At 33.4% G+C, this 11,007-nt stretch overlaps 1 protein-coding gene across 1 annotated transcript; it reads left to right on the forward strand.

Annotated features, from left to right (window-relative positions):
* The first annotated feature begins 2,153 nt into the window (after nucleotides 1-2,153).
* LOC111200984 (auxin-responsive protein IAA4) lies at nucleotides 2,154-3,332 on the forward strand. Its single transcript, XM_022692695.2, has 3 exons — nucleotides 2,154-2,499; nucleotides 2,588-2,890; nucleotides 2,982-3,332. The coding sequence occupies exons 1-3, from the start codon at nucleotides 2,303-2,305 to the stop codon at nucleotides 3,055-3,057; spliced, it is 576 nt and encodes a 191-aa protein (XP_022548416.2). The 5' UTR covers nucleotides 2,154-2,302; the 3' UTR covers nucleotides 3,058-3,332.
* Nucleotides 3,333-11,007: the final 7,675 nt, after the last annotated feature.

The raw sequence follows: 11,007 nt of genomic DNA on the forward strand, positions 1-11,007 counted from the left end.
ATTTAAAATCGATGATTTAAATGCAAAAATATTTTAAATAGACAAAAAATTTACAAATTAACAAAACATTTGAAAATTGTTAATGAACTTTTTCATAGTAAAAATATCTCACGCTTTTAGACGCGGACAAAATCTAGCATACGATTATTTTGCTCAAGCTTTGGATTTTTATTGTATACTCTATACACCAATTAGTTAGGCCCTATTTGGTATACTCTGTTACAGCGAACACTTCCGGCGACAATATAAACCAACTATCAAGGCAGACAGAAATATGGTGGAAAATAAATTAGGAGTCGCTGCGATTACTTTCGTTAAGTTTGCCGGTGTTGTTCGGTCGCTATAAAAAGTAGCGACGGTTAGGATGATCGCTGCGATTACTTTTCATCGGCAAAACTACCGCGGTTGGTGTCACTCTTCACACGCATGGACAAAACACAGCTATAAAGTTGGTCGCTAGCCGCTGACATAAAAACAGGGGCTAAATAACCATATCTTTTTATCTGATTAATTAATTTAATGTTTCATAAAAATCATTTTGTTACTTATTTGTCGACCAGATAAGATTTATAACATATCCACTCCGGCAAAGCACAAATCATTCTTGAGAAATTTAAAATAAATTATAGGTTCAGTCACAAAAAGATATATCACTGAAACATTCACAAAAAGATACATATATATATTGGAAATTGGTTGCAGTGTTGGGTTCGGTTACAGCATTTGAGCATTGTACATGTGATGGAGTTCGAATATAATTAGTTTCATTATGGAACTTTCGTACTGCCTACCCTACCTAACATATAATGATGAGATAAACGGATGATCATGTCTATATGTTTTGTATCACTAATTAAACGAACGGTGGATCACCCAAACATTAATCATAGATTGATAGGCTAACCTTTGAAAAATTTATTTAGATTCCATATACATTGTGTTCGCAATTGTGTGTGTGGGGGTCATCAACCGGTGTAATCTAGATATATCTCATTTTCGGTATTTAATTTATAGGTAGTGATGATAAACTTAAAAGCTTAAACACCACACAAGAAACCCACGGATTCACAAATCACAGTTCACATCACACCCAAAATTTTGTTGTTTAGCGTGTACACTACGTTGAAATTTCCCCTTTCTGAAATAACTTCTGATATATACCGAAAATCTCCAAAATATCGTAATTCATAAATCATATTCAACGCGGTCTCCAACTATTTAGAGGTAGATAACTTTTAAGTGCACCATTTGCACATGCAAAAAAGTCCTGATCAGGTCCTGCCAAAATTACATTGGTTTGGTATGGTCCACTAAACCAAAACTAGTACAGCAACTGTCTTGCTGTAACATGAACAAAGAACAGAGAGAATCAAAACCCAAAAACTATAAGGCCACATAGATGATGAACTGTCACAAGACAAAACCTTTTGAGTAGATTTCTTGTCAGTTTGTTTCAAGATTCATATTTATGAAAGATCATATAAGTTTCATAGAGACAGAGAGGCGAAGTTGGGGGGGGGGGGGGGGGGGGGGGGTGTTTAATGACTTGTAAAGAAATCAATGAGTCTTTAATAAGTACCTATGTGTTGTTCCTTTAACAAGAGATAGACACTGGAACAATCACCAGAATTTTAACTCAAAAGTTACTTTAATGTTAAAAAAGCAAGTCAATAAACACAACAACAAAAACTACAAATTTGTTTGACTTAAGACAGCTAGGGTTTGAATTCTGTTGACTAGGATGATCTAATCTTGATTTATCAAGAACCACATATAGAAGAAAGAGTAAGTTCTTGGTTTTAAGAGAGAGAGCGGTGACATATGCATGTGGCAGGCAACATCTAGTGCTTACCCTACAAACCCGAAACGCTCAACCAACGAAAAAGGGTTTTTGTATTCTACACATGAGTGTACCATACTTTAACCCCACTTCCTCGAATTAGGGTTAACAAGGCAAATAGGTAATGTATCTAGACCGTCCATTAAGATCAAAGAAAGTATCTTTTGGCTATAGATGAAAGTGTCCCACGAATGTCCCCAAAATGATGGGACACACTTTGCATCAAAGTTGATGCTACTGTTTGCTACCCGACAGCTTTAGCTTTTGCCTTTGTCCTTAACTTAAGTTCTTTCCTTCATTTTTTTTTCAAAAATAATCTTTATTTTTCTAAATTTACAAAAGGACTTTCAATTACTATAAAACACTCTTTCTTCCAAACCCTTATATTACAATAACTCTTTCTCTCTCTAGACACCACACAAGAACAGAGTTTCTTTCTTTCAAGACCAATCTAGTTAAGAAATGGAAAACGTTGGAGTTTGTGATGAGTTTGTTAACCTAAAGGCAACAGAGCTGAGACTAGGATTACCAGGAACAGAAGATGGAGGTGAAGAGGAGAGACAAAAGGTTTCTTGCTGTAAAAGCAACAAAAGAGCCTTTCCTGAAACTGAGAAAGATATTGAATCTACCGGAAAAACTGAAACAGCCTCTCCTCCAAAGTAAGTGTTGTAGAAAACTTTGTCTGAAAAAGGTGTATTGCTGATTGTAGATCTGATCTGATCTAATCTAATCTATTACAATTTTCAGGGCTCAGATTGTTGGATGGCCACCTGTAAGATCTTACAGGAAGAACAATATTCAGACGAAGAAGAATGAATCTGAAGGTCAAGGAATGTATGTGAAAGTAAGTATGGATGGTGCTCCCTATCTGAGGAAGATAGATCTAACGGTGTATAAGCAATATCCAGAATTGATGAAATCGCTTGAAAACATGTTTAAATTCTCTGTGGGAGAATATTGTGAGAGAGAAGGATATAAAGGCTCAGAGTTTGTGCCTACTTATGAAGACAAAGATGGTGATTGGATGCTTGTTGGAGATGTTCCTTGGGAGTAAGTAAACATTTTCTTCATTTAGATTGTTCTTTCTGTTTTTTTTTTGTGTGTGTTTATGTATTAATGGTGTTTTTTGTTTGTGTTACAGGATGTTTGTTTCGTCTTGTAAGAGGCTAAGGATCATGAAAGGATCAGAAGCTAAAGGTCTCGGTTGTGGTGTTTAAGAAAACCCTAGAAGATTCAAAAACAGAGTTTTTTTCTGTTTTCTCTAATTTGCTTGGGTTTTCGGGGGAAGATATGTCATATAAACATAACTGTGAATCTTTACCTTGTCGGTTAATGTATTCACTTTCTTGTGGTGTTCTTGATTCTGATGGTAACAAATGTACCAGTGAGAGGCTTAAACGGTGTTAAGCATAATTGTGTGCTATTTGAAAGTTCTGAATCTGAACATTATGTTTGCTTTTTTTTTTATGTAACAGAAACCATTTTTGTGTTATGGTTCTCTTCTTTTTGCTAGATTTGTGTATAACTTTTTGAAAAAATGCATTATCAAACATAGTAAATGTCACTGATCATAAAACCAATATTTTATATTAGGATTACGCCCTAATCAGAATAATCCACAGCTTGTTAATGGGTTTTGATTGGATCAAGCTATAACCTAACTTGCAGATGAGCACAACAAAGAGGAAGTTATAAACCAGAGCTAATTATAGAAGAAATTATATAAAAATAGCCAACTTGTAAGCAAGTGCCCTTGGATTCTAGTTTCTTTTTAACTTAATTTATACATATTTAATCACAAAAGAGAGGCAGAAAGAGATTAAACAAATATCAGAAATCTTAATCGAGCAGTGAGAATAATTTTTGGGACTTTGTAAATGTTTATATTATCTTTTGTATGTAATTTGATTTCTACTGATACTTTGGTCCCCCACACCTTCAACAAGTAAATCTACTAAACTGTGCTCCTTTGTCTCCACTATCACTTAAAATAATCTAAAACTTATGAATAAGGAACTGATAATATTTATCAAAACTTGGAATCAGAGTTTTTTTTTCAAAAAATGGTATAGGTACTTTGAATTTCGAGTTCTTGAGGAGACTTTCCTTGGTGTTCTAACAATTTACTAGTTTTACATTCAAAGCTTCATGCTTTTAATGCAATTAATACCGCAGTATTTTTTAGATGCAAGATGATCTAAATTTAAAAGAACTAAAGAAACATCAAGAACCAAAGCAAAATTGTAATCTAATACAGTATTTCTTAATAACGCAAAATCGTAATCTTTATTTTCGGAACATGTATTAGCAATGTTCTCCAGCTAGATATTTGTGGTATTATGGTAATATGTGCCCTTTAGTGCTAATGATTTATCTGTAGAGGCAAAATGAACAAGATTACTGAAATGCTGAGTTTAAGTTAAATGTGAAATCAAGAAGTTAATGTAGAGTTTAGTTACGTGTAAGCCTGTAAGGTAACTAACACCAGCTAAAACCTTTCAAGAGCGAAAATACAAAACAGTATAGTTTCATCTTCTGTGCTGAGAATATTGACAGTTCTTTTAAAACGTACAATCACTTTTAAGATTTACCTAAAGTCCTGGCCAGAAATCTTGAAGGCTGTTAAAAAACTAACTAGACAATAGCTCCATAATCTAGAAGAAACTATAGTTCAAACAGAGGAATTGGTTTTGCATGTTTCTAATATATAAAAAAGAAGACTGCAGAAACCTTACCAAGGATCCTGTGAAGGGTACATGCATTGCAGATCCATAAGCTTCTTGAAAAAATACAAGTATTCCTCATCATTCTCAAATAGCATATAAGCCTGTAATTGTCAACTCAAACGGAAAAAAAAAAGCGAAGAAAAGTTTTACGCAAGTTGGAAAAACTTAACACTTTGTCTTTTTGTCTTTTTGAATATGTTGACAAAATGAAGAAAAAAAAGAAGAAATGCCTTTTGTAATCTCAGGAGATCTTAAGAGAATCTGCGAAACTGAGCTTAGTTTGAGATATCTCATTGTTGTCTCACAAAATATGTGTTCAAGATTAGTAAACAGTATCTGGCAAATGTATCCCTTAAAAACAATGTCAAGGTGAGTGAACAGCTGAATTGAAAATGTTACGATTATGAATCTCAGATATGATCTTTGTATGTTGTTTTCAGATGGGAGGAAGGAAAACAGTTCTGTTAGATGCCGTAAGCTGTAGGGTTCCGCTGGTAATTAAGCGATATACCGACAATTATATTTGGCGCAGACGTGACTCACCCAGAGAATGGGGAAGAGTCAAAGCCTTTCAATAGCTGCTGCAAAGATTATATTATCAACTCCATCCAATTTTATGACTCGGTTTTGTTTTTATGCTCAGGTTGTTGCTTCACAAGATATGCGGGTCTGGTTTGTGCTCAAGCTCACAGACAATAACTTATACAAGATTTGTATAAAACATGGCAAGATCCAGTACGCGGCTCTGTTAGTGATGGTATGATCAGGTAATAAACGGCCCAATGATTTAATTTCCAAGGTTTAAGTTTTATGTATGGTGATTTCACAAGTTTTACTTTGTAGGGAGCTTCTGATCTCATTTAGGAAAGCAACTTCAGATCATCTTTTTTACCGGTAAGTTTCTTTCTTCTCATTTCAGTAAAACTGTAATTATTTTTTCTCATTGGTGGTGTTTTTTTTATTCGCGCAGTGCCAGTGATGGAGTAAGTGAAGGGCAGTTCTACCAAGTTTTACTCTACGAGTTGGATGCAATTCGTAAGGCTTGTGCGTTGCTTGAACCGAATTATCAGCCATCAGTGACATTCATTGTAGTACAGAAGCGGCACCACACTCGTATTATGCACATCTTGCAGCATTTCGAGCACGTTTCTACATGCGCAAAGGGTTTAGCCCGAACCGTCTAGTTTATGGTACGCTTAGCAATAAACTCATGGCTTCGAACAAAACAGAAATGGCATATAAGCTGTTTCTGAAGATCGAAGACGCTCGTTCGCGGATACTGGCACTTTTGATATTGATGTTCTGTTTGTATGTTCACCACAGAAAACTGAAAAAGATCCCAGTCTTTGTATATTCAGTAGGGTTCATGATTGTCCTACTAGTAAAGTAAAGATTGTTGACATGTCTATCTTTAAGGATCAATATGTTGAGGGAAGGGAGAAGTTCCAGGTATGTGTTTTGATATTTGAAAAGCAAAATGGAGACGGCTCACAATCAGTAAAAATGGAACTGAGCAAGAGGCTAATAGAGGAACGGGTTGGAGTAAAACCTTACATTGCAGATTTGCTTGGAGGTTCTTTCTCTTTTTTATGAGACGCATAGGTCAGAGTAAGCAAATAGAACCTGCTTAATTATTGAGTTACAATCATCATTCTCTGATTTATGTTTTGTTTCCCAAAAAGAGTCCTGCAGATACCATCTTAAATCTTCGATTTTTTGGCACTTTCATGTCTTATCTTGAAACCAAGATACTGAGACTAGTTCCTTGTTCAAAACTTTTGCAATAATGTTTTTTCTTCTTCTCAAAATAAGCTTTATGTTCTTTGTTTATGGCATCTCCGTCTCTACTCCATTTTTTTCTCTAAAATGGAGTAAAAGTGAATATGAAGTAAGAAATGCTACAACCCAACTTCATATCTCACTCCATCATGAAATTTACTCCATAAATGGAGTAATCTATTTTTTGTTTGTTCATTACTCCATTATAGAGTGGAAAATGAAGTAGAGTTGGAGCAATTTTACTTTATTTTTACTTTTACTCCATTTTAGAGAAAAAAATGAAGTTACACATTGAAGATGCTCTTACTGTTTGTACTAGGATAAGACCCGATTGAGTTATATTATTAAACATATTGTATTGACAAATTTAAGATTTAAATATGATTGAATTTTTTTATATGTATAAAATTTTTGATTGTTTATATAATCATCTATTTGTTGGACCGATACATTTGGATATTTTGTTTACTAATTTATTAGTAAATAAAATTTATATATTTTCGATTTTGAAGTTATACTAATTTTCAGAATATTAGATTTTTACTTTCTTTAAAAATACAATTAAAATTGGATTAGACTAATAATTTGAAGTATAATTTGGTTATGGATCACATTAAGATAACATAAAATTTTGCAGCCCGGTTGGTATTATACTTAAAGCCCAAATATAGAAAGATGATGATATTATTTGTTTGTAACTGATACTTTGTATATGATGAAAGTTAGGTTAACATGATATATATCATTAACTACTATGAAAGGTTATTATTAATATTTTCCTAGACTACGAAAAATAATAAGGGAGGTGCCAAAGCTTTCTTAATCTTCAATATAAAATTTTCATAATTTAAGTTCCAAAGAATTGCGTTGCAAGAAAAAACATTTGATATATAAGTCGTTTGATAATAACAAAACAACTTAGTTTATGTATTATTCTTTATATATACTAGAGCCGGGGTCCGCCCTTCGCGCGGATAATATGTTTTATTAAAGTAAATTTTATATTTTTGTAGTTTTAAGTATCAGATATTGGAAGTTAAGTTTTGTTCGTTGTAGAATTAACCATAGAGTTTTTGTTTGAATGTGATACGGTGATCAGTTTCCGTTTTCTAAACAATAGTAAATTTGAAAAATATATGGTTTTTTGCATTGAAGTGTAAATTTTAAAACAGTTGACTGGTGTCGGTTTCCGTCTTGTGGTTTGATCCCATGTGGAGGTATGCCATTAGGCTTAGGATAGCAGTTTATTCCTCTTTTGAAAGCGTTGTATGATATCTATGTCGTTTGCAAAGTAAAAGCGCGATCCTGGTGTGGTTGTGAGTGATAGTTTCCCTGAAAAGTGAAATATTTGTAAGCATTTAGTTAGACATAGACTTTATGTTTAGTTGATTACCTTCATGTAATCTTGGAATGATACTTGTGATGATTACAATTTGGTTTTTCCTGGTAGATATGCGATTTAACTCCCTGAAATTAGCCGCCTCATTGTCCCATATAATTAGACACACCAATTTGGATATACAAAAAATTATTGTATTATATATTTATTTCTTAACGCAATCCAATGATGATTTTTTGTATTTGTGTTGTGGTTATATAAATCACTTCCTTAGATGAGGCATATGCGGCCAACAACATATGTGGGAATAATTTGTTTTTAGCGACAAAAATAGAGAATTTATTTGTATGTGTGATAGGTATGGGTTTTTTTTGATCTGGGAGGAAGTTGGTTGAACTTGCTAAGCTGATCAACTGGGGATAACGTTGGGGCCAGAAAATGTATGAAGAAATCGTTGGAATGTTTTCTTGAATCAGTGTTATAATTGTTGTCTCATTGATATTGATTATGTATGGTTGAACGGTAAGCATGTACCGTCGGTTATTGGGAAGAAGATTAAAATATCTAATGTGATAAATTTTCCCTTCCTCGAACCGTTGGTACATTGTGTCAGACGTAGAAATAGGCACCCGCCCTTCCATTTTTTGTTCCTGTTTAGTGGTTAAAAGCAATTATTTGAAATGTTGTTAGAATAATTAAATGAAAGTTGTTCCTAGGAAAGCATTTTTATTTGTGTGATTTGTGATGAGCCACATCCTAATGATCCTAGAGATAATTGTTTGTGGTCCGAGGTTGTCGCTCCCACTTGTTGTGAACTTCGGCTAGAATTACAAGAAAATAAATTGAAAACAAAAATAGAGAAAAATTGCAATTAAAAAATCAACTAAAAAATTATTAAAAAATTGTATTTTGAAAACGTATAATCTAAGACTATTACTTAATTATTTTTTTTATTTTTTAATGTTTTTTTAATATTTTTAATTAAATTTTATATATCTAGGGTATAAGGATCATTTTACCAATTAAATAAAACATTTTGGTCATTCTATCAAAACTTTCCTTCTTTATCACAATTTTGTTTTGGTTTGTTTTTAAAACATATTATAAACAAATAAAATTTATTAATATATGGAAATAAAATTTCAGTTGTATAGGGTTTTTCGAGTTTTTGGTGGTGCTGGAAAATAATTGGTCATTGTGACTTTAATCGTTTTAAACTATAAAGTAAGTTTTAAAATATGCAATTAATATATGTTTTTTGTATGGTTTAAAACTAATAAGATGTAAATAATGAAGAATATATTAAAACTAAATATATATATAAAACCAAATTTATGATAAACATAGTCAAACGATTCATAATTTGTAGGTTAAATTAAAAAACATCTTCTAGATAAAAGGAAAATCTACATTTGTATTTGTGCATTAAATGAAAAAGGGAAATAATATGAAAAGCTTTTTTGCAAACAACCGAGTGCATTAACAACTTGTATAATTTGTTTATTAGAGTTTTGGATAAATAATTAATATTTCAATAATAATAATGTTTTCATTCAAAAATGATTATATTTAAGTTGAAGATGAGATGAGATGAAGAAGAAGAGAATCATGATGAGATGGAGTCGGTGATTAGGGTTAGGGTGAGGATGAGTGATCTTTTAGTTTTTAGAGAATTATATGTTTTAGGGTTTTTAGTATTAATGGGTCAGGGATTATGTTTTAGGGCCTTTAGTATATGAGTAATAATGGGTTAGGGCCTTTAGTATCTGAGTAATAATGGGCTGTTAAAATAGAGTGCTGAGAATGGTGTAAATGGGCTCTGAAATTTAGTAATAATGGACTGCGAAGGTTGGTCTTTCAAATCCAGTCCGGGATGACATGGCAGATTGGTTGGTTCTCAATTTTTTTGCCCATGTGGCACCTCTAAAAAAGCTCCCATTTAGCTGTTTTTATATAGTTGGATTTATGTAGGTGAAGAATGCCTGAAAACCGAACAATATTTTTCTTTTTTCTTTTATTAACAAAATAATTTTGAATATATGCGTCTCTTTGCTATTAATAAAAATATCAACACTTAAATAAATAATATTACTTTCAAATTTAAAGCAAAAAATATGCAATACTTGTGTAACATCCGAGTTGTGATATGTGAAAAGGCTTAAAAGAATTAATTTGGCTACCTATTTCACCAAATTTGACTTACTTTTTCCGGAGCACATCCTGAAAGAACTCTAGAGTTAAGCGTGCTTGAGCTGGAGTAGTGGAAGGATCGGTGACCTATCGGGAAGTGATTTGCATTAGCGTGCGAGTGAGGCCAAAGCATGGGGAAAGGTCATGTGGTGATTGCAGGGTCAGTAAACAATGATTTCGAACCTTGAAAAATTAACGGACCGATCGCTGGAACGGGATGGGGCCCACGGACCGAGAGAGTGGGTGTGGGTGGCCCATTAGCTGTGGGCGGTCGGGGCGTTACAAGTGGTATCAGAGCTGGTTAGCCATCTCAGTTCTGACCTGAGAGGCGTCTTGAGACCTGTCGTGGGGCGCAACGAGGACGTTGCGTTCTTTTAGAGGGGGTGAATTGTAACATCCCGAGTTGTGATATGTGAAAAAGCTTAAGAGAATTGATTTAGCTACCTATTTCACCAAATTTAACTTACCTTTTCTGGAGCACATCCTGAAAGAACTCCAGAGGTTAAGCGTGCTTGAGCTGGAGTAGTGGAAGGATGGGTGACTTATCCGGAAGTGATTTGCGATAGCGTGCAAGTGAGGCCAAAGCACGGAGAAAGGTCATGTGGTGATTGCAAGTTCAGTAAACAATGATTTCGAACCTTGAAAAATTAACGGACCGATCGCTGGAACTGGATGGGATCCACGGGCCGAGAGAGCGGGTGTGGGTGGCTCTTTAGCTGTGGACGGTCGGAGCGTTACAACTTGAGCCATAATATATAGCAAACTTTGATTTAAATTGTTGTTCAAATAATACAGACTAAGAATATATCTTACACTTTTAAAAAAAAGTTATTACTTTGGATCATAATATAAATCAACCTTGAGATATTAAAAGAAAAAGATTCATTTAATGAGATCATTGAATATTAATTTAATGAGATCGTCAAGTATTAAGTTTATCATATCATAAACATTTATGTTTGAGTTAATATAAGTTTTTCTAGCAATTGGACTCTGGATTTACTGATTTTTTAATTGATTATTATATTACCATGTAAGTCAAATTGATATATACTTTATTAAAATAGGGAGTACAAATAAGAAATAACCCTAACACTTACAACTTAATTACAACTAGATTTTGACCCGTGCAA

The sequence above is a fragment of the Brassica napus genome, chromosome A9, assembly GCF_020379485.1.
Source record: "Brassica napus cultivar Da-Ae chromosome A9, Da-Ae, whole genome shotgun sequence".
In the NCBI taxonomy this organism is placed as follows: domain Eukaryota; kingdom Viridiplantae; phylum Streptophyta; class Magnoliopsida; order Brassicales; family Brassicaceae; genus Brassica; species Brassica napus.

Bases quoted from the DNA above. Each gene is read 5' to 3' on its own strand.
- LOC111200984 (XM_022692695.2), top strand. From the start codon at position 2,303: ATGGAAAACGTTGGAGTTTGTGATGAGTTTGTTAACCTAAAGGCAACA. The intron at 2,500-2,587 runs GTAAGTGTTGTA...TACAATTTTCAG, and splicing joins GAAACAGCCTCTCCTCCAAA to GGCTCAGATTGTTGGATGGC. The intron at 2,891-2,981 runs GTAAGTAAACAT...TTTGTGTTACAG, and splicing joins GTTGGAGATGTTCCTTGGGA to GATGTTTGTTTCGTCTTGTA.